Source organism: Leptonotus elevatus, chromosome 2 (genome assembly GCF_054856555.1).
Source record: "Leptonotus elevatus isolate MCC_2025b chromosome 2, RoL_Lele_1.0, whole genome shotgun sequence".
NCBI classification, from domain to species: Eukaryota; Metazoa; Chordata; class Actinopteri; order Syngnathiformes; family Syngnathidae; genus Leptonotus; species Leptonotus elevatus.
The window spans coordinates 22,211,459-22,237,841 of NC_141240.1; the positions used below are offsets into that span (position 1 = coordinate 22,211,459).

The 26,383-nt window shown below is 40.0% G+C and overlaps 2 protein-coding genes across 3 annotated transcripts; one reads left to right on the forward strand and one right to left on the reverse strand.

Annotated features, from left to right (window-relative positions):
- The first annotated feature begins 1,264 nt into the window (after positions 1-1,264).
- On the forward strand, positions 1,265-5,677 carry lhfpl5b (LHFPL tetraspan subfamily member 5b). The gene is made up of 3 exons (XM_086067909.1): positions 1,265-1,786; positions 4,019-4,255; positions 5,069-5,677. Exons 1-3 carry the CDS (start codon positions 1,378-1,380, stop codon positions 5,077-5,079), a joined length of 657 nt encoding a protein of 218 aa, XP_085924035.1. The 5' UTR covers positions 1,265-1,377; the 3' UTR covers positions 5,080-5,677.
- On the reverse strand, positions 5,261-26,303 carry srpk1a (SRSF protein kinase 1a). 2 transcript variants are annotated; one of them, XM_086067908.1, is made up of 16 exons: positions 26,173-26,303; positions 23,546-23,600; positions 19,891-20,018; positions 19,667-19,775; positions 19,468-19,555; positions 19,246-19,333; positions 17,068-17,174; positions 16,707-16,872; positions 16,604-16,629; positions 13,574-13,799; positions 12,985-13,290; positions 12,809-12,909; positions 12,215-12,322; positions 11,987-12,056; positions 9,259-9,351; positions 5,261-6,542 (listed from the first exon to the last, which is right to left on the reverse strand). In XM_086067908.1, the coding sequence occupies exons 1-16, from the start codon at positions 26,183-26,185 to the stop codon at positions 6,358-6,360; spliced, it is 1,869 nt and encodes a 622-aa protein (XP_085924034.1). In that variant the 5' UTR covers positions 26,186-26,303; the 3' UTR covers positions 5,261-6,357. The 2 variants fall into 2 exon arrangements, with proteins under 2 accessions (XP_085924034.1, XP_085924033.1); XM_086067907.1 differs by lacking the exon at positions 9,259-9,351 and adding an exon at positions 9,427-9,519.
- Positions 26,304-26,383: the final 80 nt, after the last annotated feature.

Sequence of the window (26,383 nt, forward strand, 5' to 3'; positions counted from 1 at the left end):
CATGTTGAGGGCGGGGCTTTGAGCGTGAGAACGCCTTCCAGCTTTGCAGGAGAGGAGAGAGCGCCCTCTGTTGGCTAAATGCAATATTCATGAGTACAAGTTCACCAGGAACTCCTAAACCGCCTGTAAGCCACAAGGTATATGCGGTTATATGTGGTTATATATTATGTTACTTGCCACAAGGTTATATGTGGTTATATATGTTACTTGTGGCATTAAAACCACCATGTTTGAAATTACTTTGCGCACCATGTCATGCTAATTTAGATAACGTGCTAACTGATTTACTACAGAAACATTAACGCTGACGCCACAAGGTTATATGTAGAAAAAAAACTGATTTACAGACGGTTTAGGAGTTCCTGGTGAACTTGTATCCATGAGTATTGCCTTTAGCCAACAGAGGACACGCTCTCCTCTCTCCTCTCTTGAGAAGCTGGAAGGCGTTCATGCGCTCAAAGCCACGCCCCCAACTCCATCCCCGCCCCAACGTTAAAACACTGCCAATAAATTGAAACTGAAAAAAAGAGAAGTGAAACTGAAAACCAGGGAAGTAAAACTGAAAACCTTTGACACTCGAAAAAAAAAAGTGTAAAAAAAACCTGAAGATCGGCATTGAAAAAGACATAATACCAAAAAAAATGCTTAAAGAAAATAGATTTTTTTTTTATGTCTGTATTTTATTTTTCAATACAACCTTTTACAATGCCAATACTTGTTTCAATGTCAATGTAGTTTTTTCCACAATAAAAAAAAAATTCAATACCAAATATTATTGTCAGTGTTGTGGCTCCATAAAAAAAATATAATTGAAGAAACAAAGGCAACACATTCATATTACTCACACACAAAGTACGCGACATGAAATGAGGGGCAAAAAAATACATTGTGGCCCAAAAATACTTATTTGAGGCTCCATTATTCCAATTATTGATCGCGAACTAGTCAAATGTATGCACAAAAAATACTAATTTGTGACTTTAATACCATTCTCACAAATAACTTGCTAAGCAAATGGAGTAAACCTTTTTTAACATGCAATACACAGTTTGATCCTGAATTGAAAATTAGTCTAATTTGTCGATATCACTAAAAAATATATTTTAATTAAAATTAATAAAGATTAACCTGTGAAAATTAGTGAATTCTCATTCATTGGCGATGTGAGTGCTATCACTAAACTCACACGACACACTCCCTCTCCCTCTATCCGACACGCGCACACCCACGTCACGCCCCTGTCCATGGTCCTGAAAACTGACTCCAACATGAGTTCAGTCCCCACAAGGCGGCCGCAGATGCAACAGATGCGCGACTGACTGACAGTCGTTGGGGCACCCACCCACGATCTCACCCGAAGCCCAACCCTCACCGAGGATGGACCTGCTCCCGGCCCAGGAGGCGGCTCGCATCTACCACACCAACTACGTGAGGAACTCCCGGGCCATCGGCGTCCTTTGGGCCGTGTTCACCATGTGCTTCGTCATCATCACCGTGATGGTGTTCATCCAGCCCTTCTGGATCGGCGACAGCGTCAACACGCCGCAGGCGGGCTACTTCGGCCTCTTCCACTACTGCATCGGCAACGCGCTCACCTCGGAGCTCATCTGCAGGGGCAGCCTGCTGGACTTCAGCTCCATCCCGTCGCCGGCCTTCCGCACCGCCATGTTCTTCGTGGCCACGTCCATGCTGCTGGTGGTGGGCACCACGGTGTGTTTCGGCCTCTTCTTTTTTTGCAACGCCGGCAGCGTCTACAAGATCTGCGCCTGGATGCAACTCGCTTCCGGTAAGGCACAGAGTTATACTGAAAGAAAAAGGGAACAGAATTAGTTGGAGTCTTAGTTTGCTGTTAGGCTGCTCCGTCTCAACTGTGGGCTGGTCTCTTGGGGTAAAATGGAGGAAAATAACTTATTATTTGACAACAATAGACGTTGAAAATTAATTTGAACTATTTCTATTAGTTTAACATTTTTTTCCCATTTTTGTTAACAAGAGTATGAAAATCAATTTAAAAAAATTGTACATTTAGAACAGATATTAAAAAAATATTAATTGTGAGTTAACGAGTGAAGTCATGCGAATATTTACAATTACAAATTGTAACTGCCTGCTGCCTCTAATTTTTTATCTTAAAAATACATATATATATATTATTTTTTTAAATCTTTTTTTAAAGAAAAGATTATTAAAAAATAGGAGCGTCAGGCGATTAAAATTTTTAATCATAATTAATCGCATGACTTCACAAGTTAACTCCCGATTAATCACACATTTTAAATGCCATTGACAGCAATAGACGTTGAAAATTAATGTTAACTATTTCTATTAGCTTAACATTTTTTCCCCATTTTTGTTAACAAGAGTATGAAAGCCAATTTAAAAAAAATGTACATTTAGAACAGATATCAATTTTTTTATTAATCATGAGTTAACTAGTGAAGTCATGCAAATATTTACAATTACAAATTGTAATTGCCTGCTGCCCCTAATTTTTAATCTTAAAAAAAAATATATATATATATATTATTTTTTTAAATCTTTTTTTAAAGAAAAGATTATTAAAAAATAGGGGCGTCGGGTGATTAAAAAATGTAATTGTAATTAATCGCATGACTTCACTAGTTAACTCATGATTAATCACAAATTTTAAATCTGTTCTAATACAATTTTAAAAAATCTAGGTTTTCATACTCTTGTTAACAAAAGTGGGAAAAAAATGTTAAACTAATATAAATAGTTACGTCTATAGCAGTGAATGGGATAATTAAATAAGAAAGTGGCCCACTGGGCTTCTGCCCTGTACGCCTGATAGCCAGTCCAGCCCTGTATATAAAAGATTGATGATCACCAGCCAACCAAAGGACACGTCTGACACAAGTTCATAATTTACATTGATAACACACCTGACCATGTCCAGAGTATTTGTATAACAACCACGAATATCAGCACATATACTATTAGAAATAATTCTGGGTTCATTTTGTGGTGTTCTAACAACACGCCTCTGAAGTGACGATGTTTTCTGACACCACCGTCGAGTTTTTGGTGATGAAACGCAGTCTGGGCGTGTTTGGCATGCTGGGCTCTTGTTGCTGGTGAGCTTTGTGATTCTGGTTTCAGGGCGCACACTCTGACACCTCTGCTGGGGTTTTAGTTACATGAAAGTCACCTGATCAGGTGTCGCTTCAACAGCACATTTGCAACCTGCAACAATACCAGGAAGGAAATGACGTCACTTCTATGTGACACTTTCAAACGTCCTTATTCCGGTTCATATCTAAATAAATCTACTTAATATCAAATTTAAAATCATTCCCAAAGGCTCATGCATTGATTAATTACCAAAGACTAAAACGAAGGAAATTTTTGCTATAATTATAGTTAGTTTTAGTTAGTTTTGAAAACATAAAATGTAGTTTTAGTTAGTTGTCAAAAAACATTTTCATTTTTATTTTATTTCAAAATTGTTTTTTAATTTATTTTATTTTTGTTTTTCATTAGTTTGAAATAACTAAAATATAACCTTAACACTTTAGTATCAGGTCATCAGTGAAGTTACTGTTAGAATCAAGTACTCAGTAACGTTGCTTGTAATGTAACACGTTTCCTGCCAATGTGTATTTTTATTTACCTGCAATTGACTAACATTTGTTTTGTGAATTATTACTTTAAGTATCATATTTTAGTTTTACATGCTGAAGTGTTTTGTGTACTGCGCATGTCACGACATGAGCGCAAAAGAGAGAGAGAGAGAGAGAGAGAGAGAGAAGTGTAACCGAGTGAGCTCGTTCCAGGGAGAAAATGAGTTGTATAAACGAAAACGATCTTGAAGTCTTGTCCTGCCGTGCTGGTTAATTTAGCAGCGAAGACGCCAGAAAACGTCCGAAAATGTAAACTATTTGTAATCCGCCTTTTACCCAGCCTCCGGAAACGCGAGAACAACATCTTAGGGCTACAGTAAGTAACTCCACTAACACAGAGAATACCTGAAACAGATGTTTTGGAATTTTCTCCGCAGCCGTTTTGATGGTGATGGGCTGCATGATCTACCCCGACGGCTGGGACGCCCCCGAGGTGAAGTCGATGTGCGGCCAGCGGACTGACAAGTACAGCCTGGGGAACTGCACGGTGCGCTGGGCCTACATCCTGGCCATCGTTAGCATCCTGGATGCTCTCCTGCTGGCCTTTCTCTCCTTCACGCTGGGCAACCGGCAGGACAAACTGCTGCCGGAGGACTTTGAGGCGGATGGTGCAGGTAGGCAGGAGCGTCTCAACAGGGAACAAGGGAGGGGGGCATTGGAAGAGCTCAAGAGACCCGTTTGCAGTCATTAGTCAACTTGCCGAATGCACTGCAATGCAATGCAGATGTTTGAAAATACAATTTAAATCCAGTGGTGCAAAATGTCATCTCTAGGCTGTCCAGTCACACTTCCTTGCAGATCTGTGCAGTTGCAAACAGCAAAACGCAAATACCCCCACATTAGGCAACTCATTTGTCGCAGACACTGCAGTCTAAATTGTGCCTTCATAATTACAATTTTTTATTATTATATTACTTTAACTTTACGTTTTGACCTGTGTACAAGTGTTATTTACTGTGTCCCATGTTCGTGCCCCATGACCATATTTGATTTGTAAAATTGAATTTGTATAGTAGATTTAGGTTAAAAAAATATAAAATATATATATATATATATAATTGCAATTTTTTTATTACTACTTAGATTTAGTAACATTTTAATGAAGTGATAATTAAAAAAAAAAAAGTTAAATGTAGCCGTTTAGTGTAACTGCTGCTCATTATTTTCAACTGCATTACTATACATTTGATTTAATTGTACTGAATCAATTATATAATAGAGAACAATATTTAGTGTAAGCGTATTTGCAAAAAATGTTAGATTTGTTTTTAAAATCAATCAATTAACCAATTTAAGAAAACAAATGCAACTTATTTCAGAAGTGTGCATCAAACTGGTCTAAATGTTAATTAGTATGCAAGCAGCAACTCTCATTTTCTCAAATTTTCTAATTGCTCCTTCCCCCCCCCCCCCCCCCCACTTGACAGAAAACCCATGATGAGCCTGCTGCGCTTTCAGGATCCAAGATACAGATTTCCCTGCGCAGAGGTGTGCCACTTTTTGAATAGAACACTTCATAGAAACTTGTGCAGTATGCAACATTTTTATTCTAGATTGAGTTTAAGTTTGAGCTCACACACAAATGTACTTGTTGGCCACACAATACAACCAAGCACAAACATCTTCCGCCCATTTATTTAAAACACAGCTACCCAGCTAAATCACTTTAGCTAAGATATAACATTTGTTAGAAACTGTACATAACTGTAATATATATTTATAGAAAGGCAAAGTCTTTGGTACAGATATATACAATTATTTTCCCTTTTTGATGGGCTGTTTTTTGTGGCTTCTTGTAGCAATCCATTCCAGAATTGTGTCGCTGTAGAACGGTTGATTGCTGAAATTTAGCAGAAATCACAAATCTTGGGTGTGCCGTGAGAATTTATTTTCTAATAGAAAGTATGTGCCTTGACTCAATAATGGTTGGGAAACATTTTTCTAGAAGAATACCAGCATCCAATGACAATGAAAGAGGTCATTTATTCTATGCCAAGTTGACTTGTGGCTAAATAAAAACACCAAATAAACCTTGGCTGTGTGGAAAAATACATTTGCAAATCCTTTCCCAGTACACATTCAGGTGAAGGCAGTACAAGCACAATATTAGTCGAGCCTATTCCCATGTATTTGCACTGATCTCCAATGAATAACGGTTGAAAGGTATTGGCAATTTATTGCATCTATTATTATCATCATTACGCTCTCAAGCTATTAGACAGCATCAACACTTTTGATGTTTGTGCATGAGCAGATAAGACACCCGTGCCTCACCACATCAGTCTGCCTGGAAAAACGCCGCAAGAACGTTACCTTAGTCAGTGTATATGCCAGCCCCGTGTGCAATTTCCTAAGCCTTCTTTACAAATACAAAAATGTATATTACACATGTTAAACAGAAGATAAAAGACCTGGTAAAAAGGAACGAGACAGCACTAATGAAGTTGTGGAGACGTGGCTACATATCCTGTTTGGGTTGCTTTTAGTGCAGGAGTAGAACGAAGGAGGAGGAGTCTCGAAGCGGGACAAGAACAGGTACTCCGGGTTGGGTACAGCAGTCAAAGCCGACTGAGGAACATCCCCATCGCGCCGGGGGAACAACCGACACAAACGAAAACCAAAGAACGACAAGAGAAATAAATATTCATATGATATGCCCAAAGTGGAAAGTGATCTGTTGCATTCTCCGGAGAGAGTGGAAGGGAAGCGAAGTCCACTAGAAGGCCAGCCAAGGGTGGCGCAGGCACTCGGCCGCAGTGGCTCTCTTGTCGGGGACCAGCTCCAACATGGGAAGCAGGAAGTCGGCGAAACACTCGGCCTCTTGGCGGGGCCACTCGTACTTGTCCACCAGCACCTCCAGCAGCCCCCATGGCTTCAGCTTGGTAATGTGCTTCAGGTCCCCTGTGCACACAAAAACGCTTTTACTATCTAGTTATGCTGATTTTTTTTGTCCATGTAAAAAAAAAAAAAAAAAGACAGGTGTAAAAAAGGCACGACGATCTTCACCAGATAAGAATGCACGAAGCGCCTCTCGCTGTTCAATATTCAATAAGGAAACGGGGAGTAATTCTGCGAGAACAGAATTAACTGCAGCGTCCATTCGTCTGTTAGCTTTGTTTGTTTCCCTCCGCCATCGGCGCTTATTGGTTTCGTCCCGCCCTAAACATCGCCTGATTGGTCGGACCTAAAAAAGGTCGGCTGAAAACGTATCAGCGGGAGTGGCACAAGATGTATTCTCCGGAGTTTGTGAACTCACAAATACCGCGAGAATTCAGCTTGCTGGCAAGGTTAGTATTTAGTATTTTATTGTTTGGATGGACGCATGTGTCAATGATTTTATCTTCTCTAATATTACACTGTCCTCCGTCTTACATGTTTTTAAATCAATTCTGCAACACTTTGGTCAACCCTGTCATTTTTAAATATGATCTATAAATAAATCTGGATTGGATAAATGATCTTAATAATTAGATACTAATCCATTGTCATTATCTAAAAGTTTCATTATTAATTAATTTCATTAATTGATTTACCTATTATTTGATATCAAAAATGGTTAAATGTATTTAAAATGTATTTTTCTACCAATAGTTTCAAATGTATTATTTTAATAACCATTTATTTAATGAGATAAATTAATTTAAAAAAGAAAAAAGAAAAAAAAGATAACTACCGTCATTTCTATAAGCCGCTACTTTTTTCACTTGCATTCGACCCTGCTGCTAATACACCGGCGCGGCTTATCCACAAGGGGCGCACTATAAAGGAAGCGCAAGAGCGCTGGGCAGAGCACAACCAAACCAAGTGAGCCCAAATACAGTAGGAAAGAGAACGAGAGCGAGACAGTTTGTCCCCTCATTATGGAAAAGAAACCAAGAAGTGCATATGATGCTGCATTTAAGTTAAAGGCAATCGACCTGTTCAATTCTGACGAAGACAGCCGTGTTTTTATGAATGCACCTTTACTGCCGTGTTGCCGGCAAGCACTTTTAAAAATGGACTTCATTTAGCCATTTGACGTTAATGCCTTGTCAAGCGCTGTAAGTTTTGCTCTGTTATACTGTACTACTACTGTAACTGCAGGAGGTGCGCTGTATTATTTGTGCACCTCACATATGCTGTTCAGGCGTTAATAACTGGGACGCTTTGCGTTCCAAACAGTCATCTCTGTCCCGACAATCCCCTGTGGTAGCGGGAACCCTTATATACCAGTGCGGTAACATAAAAACACCTGCGGCTTATAGTCGGGTGCGGCTTACACATGGACCAGTCTGGAGTATTCCCCAAATTTAGCTAGCGTGGCTTATAGTCAGGTGTGCCTTATAGTCCGGAACATTCGGTACACTTATACAAATTTGGAGGGGAAAACGGCTTAATAAATGAAATAAACATGAATTGATCGTGTCAATCTGATCTCGTTAGACTGGCACTTTGCCCACCCCTGATGAGTTCTGTAACATCACTAAGGCAATAAAACCTCTCTCAGAATTAGGACTGCAACTTACCATTACAATGGTACCTCAGAGTTTGAACACAATTCATTCCTGTGAAGTGCTCAAAGTCCGAATTGTTCAACCTCCGAAATGTTTTCCCCCCATAGGAAATAATATAAATGCAATTAATCCGTTCCCAAGCTCCAAAAACAGAAAATTACTATTTTAATTTATATTTATGTAATAAACATGTACCACCCTGTAAAACATTCAAACAATAAAAAATACCTTACCTTTTTTGTTGTGGTGTAAGGGCATCAGTAGATGAAAAATGCTGTGTTAATGCATACTTTAGTTCAGTGCTGAGTGTATTTTAAATTGGGCATATTGTTAGGCTACTAAGGGGTCCTTGTGTGCTCTTTAGCGTCAGGCACGTTGTTGAACAGCATGCCAGTATACATCTCCTTTCTAAATCCACTATGGTTTGTAGGACTGTAAAAGAAAATTCTTTGGGCCCATGTCGAGGAAATTGTTGTGGAAAAATCTAAATGCACATCGTATGGCACCTCCAGGAATATTCTACCGCTCTGACAGGAAATGAGCAGCGCTTCGTCTCCACTACCGCAACGTTAGCATTCGTCATCGCTTGGCTTTACTCGGCTACCCGATCAAGATATGTTCGGCTTTGCTTGGGTGTTCAAACTCCGAGGCATTTTTTACTCTGATTTTTTGGTCGACGTTCGATTTGTACGAGTTCCGAGACGTTCGAACGCCGAGGTTCCACTGTATATTCATAATTCATAAATCTGTTGATTTATGTTTTTGATCAATTATGTTTTCTTTTTTCAATATTTTAATTTCTATCCCTATATAAAAAACAGGAAATTATTTCAATTAGATAATGCAGAAAATGCACATAAATAAATAAATAAATTCAGCTTTGGATTTGGTTTGTAATTTGCCAAAAATGTTGAGCATCATTTCTCAAACTAATAGAATGTTTACGGTTGAGACTTGCAAGGTCTCTAAACAATTACTATTAAAATAGTGATCAATTCATGTAATTATCAATTACTTGTCAATTAATTAATTGATCATTGCACCTCTACAATCAATAAATAAAATATATACTACTGAGAAGGCAGATCTTTTTCTTTTTTGCGGGGGTGGAGGGTGGGGGTTACCTTTCTTGGTGAAAAAATCCTTGGCATATTTTCCATTCAATATGATTTTGCGTGGGACACTCCCCAGCAGCTCAATGATCAGCGCTATGTGGTCTACACCACACACACAGTTGCAAGGGGGAGAAAAACAACGGAAACAAGAGTGTGAGTGACAGTCAAGTGGCATACCTTTCTTTGTGAAGTATTCCTGTGAGTATTTCCCACTCAGAGCATAATGGCGCGGAACTCTACCGAGCAACTCGATCATGAGAGCAAGGTGGTCTGGAGACAAGGCCCGTCAGAAGCAGAGCAACGAGAAAAGGCGTGCATGGAGGAGAGAGGAGATGGCAAACAGTCACATGGAGTGCCGGGCAATGGATGAGGATGACAGCCTGGCATGGTAAGCAGCGCATTGTATGGGAGGCCGTCATATAAGAATGGCAAAACAAAAGTGATTGCATCATCAGGCAATTTTCACTGAAAGCCAAAAAGTATGGCTGTTGATTCACAGAAGAGCATCAGGTGTGCCATTGGATTAACCCAATTTCAATTAATTGCTCTTAAAGGTATTTATTTAGTACAAATAATGTGTATTTGTTGATCCATCTATACCACTGACCTACAGTGACAGGTTGTCATACAAATAACCAAAATATTTCACACTATGTGAATATGTGAGTGACAAGATCATCATTATTGCAGTATACAGTACAGGCAATACCCCCCCCCCCCCCCCACTATATCGCAGATATTTCGGTTAAAACAAAGCAACATTTTTTTTTCTATAAAAAGGTCTCTACATCACAGATTAGCACCATTATCACAAGTGGGTTTGCAGCTCCACAATGAACAGGGTGGTCACTTTCCATTTTGTGACATTTTTGGATGATTTGAGATTTTAAAATATGCGCTTTGTTCCAATCAAGGTTGGGCAACACTGCAAAAGACTCACTTCACACCTCTGATACACAGCATAAAAGTAAAAAGGTGTGTCAGGTAGAAAGCAACAACAAAATAGACTACAGTGAGTTGGGTTTTCAGTTGTAGGTAGGAGAAGAAGAATATCAACAGAATGTTAGTGTCAAGCAGGCGCACTTGCAGAAAAATTCTTGACGGTGTCAAGGTGCAATATCCACAGTGCTGTGTTATGATTAAAGAAGATGGTCCGTTATCAAGTGGATGAATCCGCTCAGACATAAATCAGGTTTCCATCCAATTGATTTGAAAATTTTTAAGCGAATTTAGTGAAAATGCCCGTTTCCATCTGTTTTTCTTTTGCGAATATTGAGAAGGGACTCCGCCGCTGTAGGTGGCGGTATACACCATAGAGATGTGATCCACCAGTAATTTAAAAGAAGAAGAAGAACAGGAAGCAACTGCGCCGTGCGATGACGTCGTATGAGTTTGCTTTTGTAATTCTTAAAAATCTTCTTTGTGGGTTTGCATCTAAAATGGCATTAATATTCACTTATTTAATTAATTCCAAAAATATTTGGAATAAAAATCCCCCCCCCCCCCCTCCTCCCAAACAAACCTTACTTTATCGTCCGACATTGCTTTGTGACTACAAACCGGTCAAAACGTGTGACGTGTATCCGCTCTTGTCAGTGTTTATTCGCAAAACCAGTTTCCATAGCCAAAATTCACATTTTCATTTTTTCAATACGCTTCAAAATACACCCCCCTTCTAAGCGTAAAAGAATTTGCGAATTTTGGGCCTTTTTTTAAATTTCTAGCGTTTCCAGTTTTATTTTCGCATTTCTTGAAAATTCGAATAAAAATGGTTGGATGGAAACCCCACTATACATACGTAGACACTGTACTGAGCACTGAATGCTATGTAGATATTGCTGCCATATTGGATGTGGAAAAGTGAAGCACATGGCGCAGGTGCCTCATAGATGTGCAGCAACCATTTTACACTCCTTGCCAGATCACACGGGCCCAAACACTGAGGAATTACTTGTAAGTGTGTGACATAAGTTGGTAGCTTTCAACACTCACTATATAATTGGAAAAATATATACATTAGTTTGGTGTTTAACTACTGCATATCGTAAACTAAATCTAAGGAGTAAACGGGTAATTATCCAATCAAAGGTGAGTGCCGTTTTTGTTGCTATCCTATCCGTATGTATGAGTGTGCACTGTGCATATATTATACATATATACATATGAAATCATATGTATCAGCATGTGTTAAGGAAAGAAATAAACCAAGATTTGGTAAAAGATTAGCAAATTAAGGAAGTTGCAATTGAAAAAAAGCAGCAGAGTATGCAAAGAAACAACGTGAGCGCATGCTGACATGCTAGAGCAGAATCAAGTCGGAACAAAAAGCATGAGGTTAAATGAATAATGAGGAGGAGGGTCTGACAAGGAGGCGTGCAGCATTATAAGATGAGGTAATGAAGCCGTTGATGGCCCTGTCTCAAGTACTCAAGAGTCAGGAAAGGAGGGGGCTCACAGGAATGATGGTGACACGCCCCCACATTATATATTTTCTTCTCAGTATCTCTTCATGTGCTCTTATCTGACCCGTGACTTAACTGATCTTTAATTGAATAGTAGCATGGGGATATTCAATAGAAGTGTAACAGTTAACATTTAGGCCAATTTAACAGGTCACATGTAGTCATAGTTACTGTGTGAAAATGTGTGCAATTCAAGCACAAAATAACATGTCAGGTAACTCCAGATCTAGAAGATGTAATGAAGAACAATAGGGAATGGTGAGGACGAGTCGTACCTTCGTCCCTGGAATAATCTTCACCAGAGTGTGGTTCAAACAAGTAGTCTCCTGTGACGAGTTCAAAAGCCTGAGGCGACAACAATATCCTCATCATCATTACCATCAACACGAGAATCCACGAAACTACCACTTCCCTCCCCTGTAGCTGCACTGGTGAAGACGGGCTTGTCAGGCTGCATTTGTTGAATATCAATATTTTGGTGCGATGTCCGGTACATTTCTTACCATGCAGGCCGCGCTCCAGATATCCGCCGGTGTGCTGTAACCTGCGCCAATGAGTACCTCTAAGGAGCGGTACTGCCGTGTCTGGATGTCTTCGGTAAAGTGCTTGTGCTGAGAGCAATGCAGAAGAACAGACAATAATCACTGTAACCTTCTTCCACATTTGGTGGTCAGTGACAGCGTCAGTGTGACATTATTAAAGCTGACGGAAGCGTGGCTGCTAGTGTGTGCCTACGACACTACCAAACATTCGTACCATCCGTACACCAGTGTGAGTAGCACTGGATTATTAACGGTAAAGAGTAAAATATCTATTTATTTTATTTCTGTGGACGCTGATTCTGAATTTGTAAATTTGTAATGTTTTTGGCATAAGGAGAAATAGAGACCCCCCTCCCCCACACACACACACACACACACAAAAGGATTTGAATAAAGTCTTTGTCGTTTGCTTTTTCTGCAGGCGAAAAAGGAAAAAAATAATTACGGAAGCTTAAGCTGTTCTATTCTGGTAACTGGATGTCACTGGGTGTGTTTGTGTTTGGAAGGCCTGATGGGTAATCAGGAAATCCCTCAGGTCATAATAGGACGACTCACCACCCAGCAGGCGTTTCCCAAGTCTGCAATCTTGACCTTGATCTTGTCTGCGTTGATTGGCTCAAGGGGGTTGACTAGCAGGGATCCCGCCGTTTGCTTGCCTAAATCAGAGCAGAGCAATAAGAAAGCACTCGGAAGAACATCACAGAGAGGGTGTGTGCTTTTGTCAAACTGACCATTTTGCAGAATATCCCCACTGCCATCTTCTCCCTGCTCTCGACAAATGTTCTCTCCCAGCTCCTCCTCCAGGCGGGCAGAAAAGTGCCTGGCAGACACCCCGCTGCAGTGAGCATCTTCAATGTCAGCGTGCAGCTCCTCCTCGAGGTCAGCACAGTCCAAACCGTTACAGATGGTGTGGTGTTTTTTCTCTGCAACATTGCCATTATGTTGGTCTTGTTCTCTCCACTGGGGTAGTCTCCGCTCCACCTCCGCGTGGCCATTACAGTTCAGCTCGGATAACCCGTCCACATTCACGCCGCTCTCTGAAACCATCAGGAAAGGAAAAACATTTTTCACACAATCCTCTGCTGTAATACATTGATAACAAACCACAAAAGTGCGCTGTGAGATCATCAGGTATGACATGGGAAATTTGCCATTTTGTGATATTTTAGCTTGGTGATATGCCATGAGATTTTTCTATTTTTCATTATAGAGGTAGGAAAAGACTGATATAACTTCAAGATTTACAGAAAATAATACAGTAAAGCAATGAATGGGTGAACCTGGACAAAAGGCAAAAATAATTGGCAAATGACTTGTAACCTTGTGCATCTTGGTTCTCCACATCCTGCAGAGACCGCTGCCTCAGGGGAGCACATGCCCGGCCCTTTGGAGATTCTGGCTCCTCGTCAACATCCTCATCTTCCTCTTGCGTCCCTGTGATCTTCTCCATCTCCTCCAAGTCCATGATGCACTTTTCCAGCAATGCTGCCTGTCGCTTTTGCTTCTTTTTTAACTTCTTTTTCTTGTTTTTAGACATTTTTACAGTCTGTTGAAGAGGGAAATACACAGAAGGTGCAATATTGAAAACAAGGTATCTGCAGGGCCACATAGGTCCTGCTCCATTTTTCAATCTGGTCAAACAAACGCTTACATTAGCAAGAGACCTGTAATATTCATTGCATTAATTAACTCTTTGACTGCCATAAACGTTATAAAACGTTTAGCATAAACCTAGGGAAGGGCGCCGAGGACGTTAAAAGACGTCCCCTATGTTTTTTTGTTTTTTTTTCAAAAACGGGTGCAGGAAAGCCTTGGGCAGCTGTGCTGAAAGTATCAGGCAGATATGATTAGTCAAAGACTCGTTTTGGCCCCTAGAGGGCAGCGATGACTCTCTTTGCACAAGGTTGGATGGGCCGCCCACCGTGGGCGTCAGTAGAAGACGTGAGGCGGAGCTAGAGTGTTGAGGAGACAATGGCTGATCCAAGCCACAATGGCTTGACCAAGCAACCGGTTACAAGCAGCTCAGCTTGAGCATTTTTTTCAAAGACGGAAAGCATCAATCAATACTAAAAAGCGCATTGATGTCAACGATGATGATGACTCCGAGCTCTACGCCAAAGTTGGAAGCTTTGGCCTGTTACTATCACGTAGTAAGCCTCACCGGCTAAGCGCGGCTAGCGCGGCTAGCGCTGCTAAGGCCGGAAAACGCGCACAATAGCCGGCCGGGTACTTCTGCACAAGCGGACATTCGATCGGGCGATGGAGAGTTGGCATCGACCAATGCAGATTGATGATGATGATGATGACGACTCCGAGTTTGACGCCAAAGTTGGAAGCCTGGACGTGTTTACGATCACGTAGTAAGCCTCACCGGCTAAGCGCGGCTAGCGCGGCTAGCGCTGCTAAGGCCGGAAAACGCGCACAATAGCCGGCCGGGTACTTCTGCACAAGCGGACATTCGATCGGACGATGGAGAGTAGTCGAAAAGCATCGACCAATGCACATTGATGATGATGATGATGGTCACTCCCGAGGTTGACGCCGGAGTTGGAAGCATTGCCGCGGCCGTTATTCTCTCGTCATAAAGCCTCACCGGCTAGCACTGCTAACGCCGGAAAACGCGGAGCTGTACAAGCGGACATTCGATCGGACAATGAAGAGTACCCCGAGTCCAATGCATATTCATCGGAGGAGCGGGTACAGTCTGATCACGGAGAAGACACTGTTTCTGGACTACGATGCCACCATGAATGGAGTGGATAAAATGGATCAGAACATCTCCTACCACCCGGTATAGCAACTGAAGGACACGGGGAAGCGAGACGTAACGAAACCGTAGCATGATCCTGATATTAGACTTGATGACACACTGCAGTATATACTTGCTATTCCCCGGAAAAAAACGGCCTGCAAGAAAGTGGCGCACGCGAAGAGGCAATCTGTTGTGCAAATGCTGTTGCGTCTCTTTGCACGCAGGAGAGTGTTACAAAAAGAAAAACTGTCGTTGAAACATCCACATATTTGTAAATAGCACCACAGTTGCACACATTTGTAAATAGTTTGCCAAATTGTTGTCAAATTGTTACACTGTTGAATGTAAATAAACGTATTTTGCTATCAAAAAACACTTTTTCATTCTTGGTGGTAGTGTTTTATAGAAGTAAAGCACTATTTAGGTGTTTGTGGCATCATTCATGGACAAAAAGAAGTGTAAAATTCACTAGAATGCATGAAATAATATCGTTTCACTAAAAGCTTGATTTCTCCATATTTTGATCCAAAACAGGCGAAATTGGGTCAAACTAACCATTTTCTATTGTTGATTACTAAAGAACGGAATAAGGTAGAAACAAACTTTTTTTTTCTGATGAAAGATGAAAGTCCAATCTTTCATTTGGTAGTACGTGTGTTTCCATAGTCCAAACAGAACATTTTCTGTGGACCTTGAAAGATCAGTCAAAATGCTTAAATCGGCTGGCACTGGCGGCATCCCTTTTCTGAAAACGTCTGGCAGTCAAAGAGTTAAACCAATTCCAGAATCAGAATCAGCTTTATTGGCCACATAATGTAAAAAACACACAATTTGTCTCCACTAGTATGAGTCACACTAGTATTGCCAAGCAACTATCACAAAAAAATACCATATACTTTTGTAGGACATGTCGCATAAGTACAGAGAGCATTTACGTAATATAAGGGTACCAATAGTGCTGTATTACCGACCAATAGCAGCTGTGCAAACGATGCGGAGAGTCATCAAGCTAAATTAAAGGAACCAGGAATACAATAATTATAATAAAATGACAATTGCTCAGACAATGCAGAGAATCGGCGCGCAATTTAACATTGTCCCTAACAAACTGGTTTAATAGTGTATTTATTCATTTGTATGAAATGTATATTAATTTCTCTCATTAAATAATTGGTTAATTGATTTATTGCAAATGATGAAATTTTATCATATAGTACAATATTTCAATTGATTATATTGGTTATTTAATTATAATTAGAATAAAATTATAAATAATATACAAAAATGGGAATTAATTTACACTTACATTTTACCTTCTTTCTTCTTTTTTTAATGTAATTTAGAAACATTACCCGTCTGTTTTAAACATTAAATGTATGGGCACAAAAGTAGCAAGAAACAAGAAAAACAAGCAGTTGCCTCCACCATGCCCAAATTCATCAGAAAATACAGAAATGCTGTTTACTGTCCCTGAGGTATTTTTAAGACCATCGAAGAGAAGATTTAATGCGGATAAAGCATCACTGGAGCATAATTGAGGCAGTGGAAAATTTGCAAACACACTGTGAAAGTGAAATTTGCCAGAAAAAAAGTCCCACCTGTTTTGGAGCAGGTGCTGTGCTAACTGCAAAAGAAAGAATGTCATCAGTTAGAACACAGTTGTTAGCAAGTCTGCATGGACATCAGAAGCAAATTTCGTACTTGCTGAGCCCGAGGGAGGCGGCGCTCCCGCCCGCTGCCATTCAGTGGCTTCTGCCGCCAGCTTCCGGACGTATGGCTCTTCAACACTCATCAGGATATTCTCCGGCTTGATGTCTGTGTGGATGATCTGACACTTTGTGTGCAAGTAGTCGAGGCCTTGAAGAACCTGAGAGCAAAGTTGGGGTCTGACAACCAATCCAGACTGCTTGTGTTGAACTTGATATTGCATGCACAGCTAATATAATGAAGCAAATCCATCAATGAAAGATGAATGTTTGAACAATATGAGCCGAAAACCTGAAACACTATGATGAGTCATTAACGTATTAAAGGCGTGATAGTGTGTGTTTAATTTGCTCACCTGTCTAATGATGCTCTTTACACAGGGTAGAGGTAAACCCTGGTAATTTGATTTGATGATCCACTTCAATAAGTGATGCCCCAATACCTCAAACACCATGCAGACGTCTGAATAGAAAACGTTAAGATCACAACAATGATAAACATAGTTCCCCTCCAGGATATCTTAAAAGTCTTGAGATTCCATTGTAGATTCAGGACACATTTTAGTAGGCAAAAAAAGGAAAAAAAAAAAAAAGGGAAGGGATGTAAATATATCCCAACATTACGACAACCGAAAAAAAAAAAAAAAAGAGAAATGCTTGGCCGAAAATTGAAAAAATGCATTAAAAAAAATTATGGCAATTTTTTATCATTGCATTTATTATAATTAGTTAAAATTACAATATTATTCTAAAATATTTAGGCCTATTTAGCACTGGCATTTTCACAAAGCACAATATAAATTGAAATGCGTCCACACCACAGACATGTTGGCGAATGGTACATTAAACACCAAACGCGAGGTGAGCAACTGAGCATTTTCTGGCGGTGTACAGTAGAACGCACCAGCGGGCAAGGATGTGTGTGGCGCGGTACGGATGACGCATTTGTAGGCTATTTGGAGCGGGACACGGTACGGCACAATTAAAATCGGCACATTCACATATTCACCAACGTTTAAAAATAAATAAATAAATTTCTTCGCACCAGCCAATCGGCTTTGGGAATGGACTGCAAAGTGCACACACGGCGTCCTGTACAGATCTGTAGTCACCCACAGATAGTAAGTGTTTACTTGTGCTATAGTGCTAACATTAGCTTAAGTATTTAGCACGGGCACCAGAATGCAAGTGAGGAAGTGGAAGTGTTCAAGGGGCTCTCAAAGAAAAAAAGGAAGGTGCTGCAGGATAAAAAGTGGCTCACCTCTAATACAATAGGGTCATTGTCAAAAGCATGTTCGTGACTTTACGCTATAGAGTATAGGCGTATTTATGCCAAAACACGTCGCAGCGGACTTAATGAATGAGTAAATGAAATTTCGTGTGTGTCTGAATGGAGGCGGGGACAGAGAAAACCTCAAGGTTCATTGTAAAAAACCTGCAACCGACCAGGTTTGGTTCATGGAACATGTTACTACGGTAACTGACCGAGAACTTAAATGACCTCTTTTTATGAAACAGGCTAGAGTTACCTCTTTTTCTCTGGTTTGAGTTACCTCCCTTTCTGAAACGGAAAACGCAGAGTTTCCCACATATCAGGGTTTCTTGACCCAGAGTTTTCACCAAACCTATTTTATGAAATAGACCCCAGTTCTCAGCAGCGCTCTCTTTTTAGACTCGCTGAAATGCTGGACAATACTGTAGTTTACCAAGCGACGCCCCACTCCTTCTCCAGTGTGCACAATGAAGCTGCTGGTATTCCAAAATGCCAGGGAGCAGCGGGGCGGATACTCACCACCGCGTTTGGTGTTTGATTCAAACAGACGCTTGCTTACAGCGTTTTTTTTTGTGTGTGTGTGTGGGGGGGGGGGGGGGGGGGGTGCGTGTGCTTGCGTCATCAGATCCTCTTTCGGCCATATTCTTTCAGCTTTAATTTAATTTTGGCTGAATGCCGAAAATGCCTATTTTTGCCATTTTTGGTCGAAAATTTTCGGTGGCCGAATATTCGGTGCATCCTAGTTACACATCTTTACTGTTTATAAAAAATAAAGCTGGTGGGACTTGCTATCTGTCCAAAGGCCATTGTGCCAGAAACTTTGTGGCTTGTCAATAATGTTTTTGCAATTTGTAATCTCATCAGTTTCAAGATAATTCAGTGACCATTACAGCCTTTTTTTTTTTTCATTTAACAGAAGGTTACCAGATATTTTGCCGATGATTGTACATGCAACATTTGCATAGGCCTATTGTTGTTTGCTTTTTAATGAGTGCAATAGTACATTGAGAGGTAGCAAGTTTTAAAGAAACACTGTTGCTCCTTAACATCCTTGTCATTTGTCTCCATCTTCGGTTTATTTTTAAGGCATAGTGTGCACTCGAGTCCTTGCTTGTGGCTGTATTCTCCTTTACTTTATTTTTTAATTTTTTACAAAAACAGGATCTTATCCAAGTAGTGCTTCCGCTAGAAGCATCATGTTAATAATGCTTGATGGGTCAAATGTGAATCAAAATCAGGATGGGTCAGTCATAAAGGATACGGGTTCCGTTGACACCAGAAATCTTAAAGTCGTCCAACATCTGTACCACCATCTCCCGTTTAAGATCGTCAGGGTCCGAGTTTCTCACCTGGGCACAAAGAACTACAATCAGTACTAAACTGACATAAAAGTATTTTGAGTATGATGATGAAATATCGACTAAAGAGGAGCCAAGCGCTGTTGCGTGCATTTGTAACTGTTCTTATTAACGGATTGACTTACAGACTTGAGAAGTTTGATCTCATCGACAGCTGTTTCTGTGTAATGTTCTGCACTCTTGACCACCTTCATTGCAACAAACCTCTTCATCCTACGAAACATCGATCAATAATACTGTTTTAAGGTCCAATATGGGTTAGCTGCCACTGGAACACATCCAAGTGTAAAAGCTGCAGTGAAAATTGACAGCAAAGTTCCTTACTGGATGTCCCAGGCGAGCCACACGGTCGAGAAGTGTCCCCAGCCGAGTTTTCGAATGACATGATACTTTCCATTGTAAAGATCGCCTACTTTTACATGATGGTAGCCCCCTGGAAGAGGAAACAGTATTTACGTCCAAAGATCAGGTCAACAGAGCATGTGAACAATCTGTCAAAGAAGTTAATTTGACAGGCAAGGTAAGAGGAAGGTTTCAACAAAATTCACCTTTGCAATAGTCATTGGGATCCTCCTGCTCTTCATCGTCAGAGCCTAGAATTTCCTCGGGTTCTTCAGGTTCCCGGGGCGAGGCTTCGTGTTGGGCCTGCTGACGACTTCTGGGATTTGCCGGCTGTCTGTAGACAAGCCATTATTCTGAATTTACTAAAGCTAGTAAATAGTAATATAGACTTTTTACTAAAAATGCCAGAGAAGCAACAATTATTGTGTGTGAAGTTAGGAACTACTTCACTACTTTTAATTAATTTGGCCACAACAAATGAATGCCCATGTACTCAACAATGGACTGGCCAACGGTCAGCCAGCTCGCCGCTACATCGAGCTAAAGAAAAAAAGTCAAGTCAACTTTATTTATATAGCCCTTAATCACAAAAGAGTCTCAAAGGGCTTCATCCATTTTTATCTGATTATTTGATTGGGGTAATCAGCAGAATAATCAATTCTAAAAATACAGTATTTGATAACTGCAGCCCTAATGGGGAGAGTAAAAGGTGCATTTTAAAGTCAAATTAAGGTGTGTGGAGACTAAGCAGCTCAGTATTGCACAGCTCAATTCATATGAGCTTGTGAGAAAGAACACACCCAAACCAAGCATACAACTATCAAGCAAGTGTCCTGCATCCAAACCAGTTGAAAGAATAACACAGACTATAAACACACATACACTCCTATTTTTAAATGCTGATGTTGATACCTATGAAAGACAAAAAAAAAAATGTTTTTTTAAGTCAAATTTGTGTATTCCAACAGTTGAGTTGAGAGCTCTAAACTGAAGAGAACCAAATAGTGGGACATTACATCCACCACCACGTTGGAGATTAAAGCCACTCTCTGTGGGAGGCCAGAAAGCAGTCATCCCTGACATATTCCATGCAAACTGTGTGGTAAAAAAATCCTAATGCTAAATGCAGGGTCTTTATCCTGCATATACAATTTTTTGGGGGGGGACTCATCTCTAGAACCTAGCTAGTGTTTTTTTCAACTGCAATTACGGTATTACTGCATAGTAGCAGGGTGGCACTGTATCAAGACCAGTGGGGTAGTCACTCCTAAAAACATCGAAATAGAAGAGTCTTGAAATAAGGGTTTCCTTTCCTATTGCAAATGTGGTGGAATTTTATTGTTTTTTTGTTTTGTTTTTATGTTAATATTGTTGCTTTTGTTACAAAACATATCCAATTCATCAGAAAAATAATAAGCGGACCTTAATAAAGTAACAGTAACTATGGTGGCTTTAATGTCACTTTTTTCAAATATTTTCTAATCTACCGGTACCCCAAACACGTAGCCAACAATGCTTAGCAATATACAGTACGCCAAATGCATGTGGCCCTGCACAGGAATCACTTGCTGATGCTCTATTGAGCTGGATACCCTGAAAGTGTCAGCAGCAGCAAATTACCAATGAAAAAAGAAAAAAAGGTAGAACCTAACAGTTTACTGTAAAAGTTACAAATAACTAAAGGCTGTTTCATTTTTTGGCTTATTGTGTTATTTTTAGGGATACACTGCACTGGACTGAAGGAGTACAAGAGTGCATTTTAGCAAATGAAAACCAAAAAGCCTTAAATGTTTAGCCTCAGGCTGTGTAATGTGTCAACAAAATGGCTTGTAGCAATTTGAACTTTACCATTTAAGGGCCACATTAAGCTAAGTGAAGTTTAGTGAGTGAGTCGTTAACTTTGTACACATTAACAGTACACACACCTGCCCTTTTACTATGTTTAATTTACTAGCAAACAGGGTCTTCTCTATTTAAAATCTGCATCTTAGTAAACGATTTAATCACAAGAAGTGTTTAAAGAAAAATCAATTGAATGTAAACGTCACCCAAAAAAATGCTTATTTGAGTCAGTGAAGGTGCAGTGTATATGTTTGAATGATCAGAATAGTCAATTTGAGCCAAGAAAAACTCTGGCTAAATGTGTGTTAATAAAGTGACACACACACACACACACACACACACCCCCACACACACACACACCGCGAGTTGCGCCGCAACATCACCATGGCAGGCTAAACATTTTGGCTCAGCGTAGCCATGACAATGACTTGAGGTGGGTGCGAATGATCAAGGCATTTCAGGTTGTGCAGCGTAGCATGCGATTATGTTGTAAGACTGCAAAAGTGCTACGGTGTGGAACGGACACATGCAAAGTAATCTCTATTTATGTGATGGCAATGTTACATTTAGAGTGCTGCATTATTGTTTCATACAATGAGCATTTTTCCCCCCTAAAATTGGTCACCGTATTTTTCAGCTTTTTTCATAGTTTGGCTGGTCCGTGGATGTCGCATGCTAAACTGGTGAGCTAACTGGGGAGATGTTCCCTGGTGGTTTAGAGTGAGTAATATACAATGGACTTAATGTGTCCTGGAAATTACTGTGTGGATGGCGTACAATGGTGCGAGGTACCGGCAATGCCTATGGGCAAAAAGCAAAAATTTGTCGACCATTTTTTTGTGGTTGAGATTTTTCTTTTCCCAGCCCTACAACCAGTGTAACCCAGAACACATTTGGATGCTAATTTTCTTGACAAACCATATTAATTTTTTTCATCTGACAACCAGAGCTACCCTTTAAACATGGCCCTTGAGCACCAAAGTTAACAACACTTATACATCTAAAACAAAACGTGTAGGAGAATGAAATACTGTAGGTCATAAAATGTCAAATTCAGTCGCGTCTTTGAGGAACAGAAACAACTACAAAGCAAACATTTCTTAAAGGCGGAACCGAACACTGTGCACTTGTGCAGTAATTTGGGGCTTCCGGGCTTGTTCTTATATTTCTCACAAGTGCCATGGATGGAGAAAGGTACCATAGGATGTTGCTGATATACAGTTAGTATATACAGTTTAGTTTTACGTGCCCCTTTATTCCATAAATACAGTATGTCCAGCTACAAGGTTCGACGCCATGTTTCTGTGGGTTGATGTGTGCTTCTTTATTTCTGCTCTTTATACAGTATACAGCTTTTGCAGTTACATAAGAACTGGAGAGAATGCCATTGATGACAATTAGATTTTTTGGGGTGTGTCTGTGGGGGACGGGGGTGGGGGGGATAAAACAATCAGTATGGTAAAAGCAAAATTCATAGTGTTTACTTGTGATTGGCAATTATAACAACAAAGTATTCAGTAGGGATGTGGGGGAAATGGTTATCTTGTCATCTTGCATTCTCATAAAGATACTGTTCTGTTTGTTTTTGTTTTGTTTTAGCTTATCACCAAAGCAATGAAAGATTTAAGTGTTTTATTTCAATCATTCTGTATTTTTCTTAGTGCTAGTGGATGAATATGGTAATGTGGTGTTAAACTGGACAGTTAATTAGCTTTTCATGATTTTTTTAACATATTTTTTTCTTTTTCAATGAATTTAAGATGATGTGCACTGCTTCTACTAATATGCCATTGCCAACAGCCAACTTTGCCAGATTAGCCACGTTTCTGACCCATCTTGTGAGTCATTTTCAAATAACTACAGTATATCTACTTTGTTTGTATAAAAAACAACAACATTTGAATTACAGTAAGCACAATCAAGTCCAAGTGCAGATGAAAATATGTGGACTGTAAGAGGAGAAACAAAAGAGCGCAAAGAGCAGGCTGTAGCAACACACTGAAGTGGGATGAAGCTCACTTTTTGCACGTCTTCTTGGCTTTGCCCCTCTTTTTCCTCGCCTGAAGAGCCAAAACTGTGGAAATAAGAGGGAGATTGTTTGCTTTATTGTAATTTGACCGATTCACGCGACTGTACCGTTGACACACACAGATATACACACAAACACACCGCAAAGAAGTAAAAAGTATTCTACTTGCAAAGAGCAAATTATCGGGGGACCGTTACTCTACCGATACTGTACATCTGTACTCGGGTTAAAAATGTTTAAATGTGAACTAGTATGACACCGATACTACTTTACCAACCTGACATATATATCTTCAAGCCAGGTGGAGTACGAGCCATGTCAGCCACGTGGAGACATTTTTAGGTAAACATGGATTACAAATTATACTCTGTAAAACGGATGCTGTGCAAAGAATAGTATTTCTAGAAGCAGCCTTGTATTTCTTTTCACTCAATTTTATTTTTGGATTGACACATAGAGGTAACATGACCCCGATTGTAGCCATAGTATTCAGGCTGAGACACCCCATAACTTAAGTGACTTGTGTTCCAGACATATTAGAAAAACATGCAGTTGGATGGTAAATGCAATTGTCAACAATGACAAGTTGATACGGTACTCTAAAAAGTGCAATGTTTGAGTGAGAGTTATGCCACGTTCAAGAACAGTTTGTGTTTTGAACAATATTTTTACTTTAAAAAAATAAAAATAAATTGTCATCACAATTGCAATAGGTATCAGCGAATACTCAAACTAACAATGTGATGGAAAAAAACAAAACATGTAATTTGCAGATCAAAAGCCTTTAAAAACTTTCTATAGGCAAAATAAAACAAAAGTGTTACCCAAACAGACAATTTTTCCCACATACAAAGCTAAATTTCTCCAGAACTCTTTATCCGTTTTTTTTTTTACTTGTTGCATTGTACTCGGGTTGACGTGGCCTTTCCAATCAGACCTTGCGTTTCACTTTTTTCTTTTTGCGGAAATCCTGTCACATTACTACTCAAACACAAATACTTAGTATTCAGTGTTTCCCACAGATTTTAAATCAACTTGGGTAGGTGTACTCCGGCTGGAAGGGGGAGGAGGGTTGGGGTCTCAGTCCAGTTACTTCATCTCATCTAGCCTCACGATCCACAAAGTGACAGCGAACTAACATTACATGCGGTATATCCGGCCACGACACGTTTTTATTTTTTAAATATATTTTTAATGAATTTTCTTTAACATTTCTTGGGTGGTGGCCAGTTTACTTGGGTGGCCCACCCAAGTATTAACATGGTGTGGGAAACACTGGATTGGTGCATCACAAAGGCAAATATACTGCGGTCAACCTTTGCCAATTTGCAAACTGTGGAACATAACTTAAATTACTGGCTGAAAAGGGCCCTGGCCTGTATAGTAGCCCTGGTCCTTGTACATTTTCTGTCAAACAGCCTAAGCGCGTTTGAACCGATGTACTATATAGTTAAGAGCAACCAGTTAAGTCATAAAGACCAAACATGTATGCCATCAAAGAATCATTTTATGTTGTCCTAAAACGTATAGTAGCCTATATGTACTGTACATGCAGTACAGCGGTAACTTTATACAAGCATAAGAATTGGGAGTTATCGTTGATGCTTAGCTATAAGTAGAGGTGATTTTGAGCTATAGTTTAAGTTGTCCAAATCGTCTGATTTCAGCGTCTCAACAGCAAATAATCACTGATATCTGTAGTCCTCCATTAAAGCAGACTGATTATCTTATGTTTCGGCAAAATAAGGCATTTTACTTAACAGAATCTGTTTAAAAAAGGTGGGTGAGTACATCAATCCATCTCGTGTGATATTGTTCAGCTGTTGTATTTTCACTAAACAACACCAAACAATAACTTATTAATTAACATCACTCGAGGAAAATTTGGTTGTAAAACACTTTAATACAAAATAAAACAACATCCAATCATAATTAATGGAATGATAATAGAATAATGCATTCAAATAAACATTCTAAAGCATTTACTTTTAAAGGTAATACTGGATGATGAGTATGTATGTAATAATACAAATATATAGGATTATAATTTGGTGTACTGTATATTTACAGTAATGCAGGCGAAGATTTTATGGGTGGGGGCGTGTACTATTCGTTAATTTTAGACCCGCGTAGACCGTGGGCTCAATTTATTTTCAGATTTTAGTCTATATACACAATACTGTACACAAAAAAGAGCCATCATCAAAAGTCTGACGCCAGAAGACACCAAGCACCCTTTCATCTTATTGTAATATTGTAAAGCACATTAAAGCGCAAAAGCCAACCACAGGGGTATCGAGCTGACACATTTTTGCAGGTGTTTAAATATTAGACACGTGTGCGAATAATTACGAAATGAACAGCGTGTTGGTGTAACAATTTGGAAAAGTCGTCGAAGATGTCAGAGAAAGAGCGAGAAGCTTCTCAGTGCCGAGCTAATCCTCACAAGGCTAACGCTAGCTCGCCGCGACTAACCGTACGGAACAAACGCACTCGATTAAAACATTTACGCGCGTCTGCGTCCAATAAATTTGCCCGTACACGAGATGGAGCAGCGATTACATGGCGTCACGCTCGTCTACCAATGTTTCACCGACAACGTGGGACAAACGTTTACCTTTTCTCTCCATGTTGTAGGCAGCAGCCGTAGCTTCACTTTAGCTGTAAGCTGTTAGCTACAGCGCCAGTGACCGAATGTTTTGCGCATGCGCACAGCGTGACAGGTGACAGCTGGTGACATCAACGGCGGATCTGCTCAACTACTGCGCATGCGCGCAGCAAAGTAAACTTTGTTTCATTTCCGCCATCAATTAGGGATGGCTAAACAT

Excerpts from the sequence above, each read along its gene's own strand:
- lhfpl5b (XM_086067909.1), top strand. The coding sequence starts at position 1,378 with ATGGACCTGCTCCCGGCCCAGGAGGCGGCTCGCATCTACCACACCAAC. Across the intron at positions 1,787-4,018 it reads CTGGATGCAACTCGCTTCCG|CCGTTTTGATGGTGATGGGC; the intron begins GTAAGGCACAGA and ends TTTTCTCCGCAG.
- srpk1a (XM_086067908.1), bottom strand. Across the intron at positions 19,334-19,467 it reads AGATCAAACTTCTCAAGTCT|GTGAGAAACTCGGACCCTGA; the intron begins GTAAGTCAATCC and ends CTTTGTGCCCAG. Across the intron at positions 12,910-12,984 it reads TGGGGATATTCTGCAAAATG|GCAAGCAAACGGCGGGATCC; the intron begins GTCAGTTTGACA and ends GCTCTGATTTAG.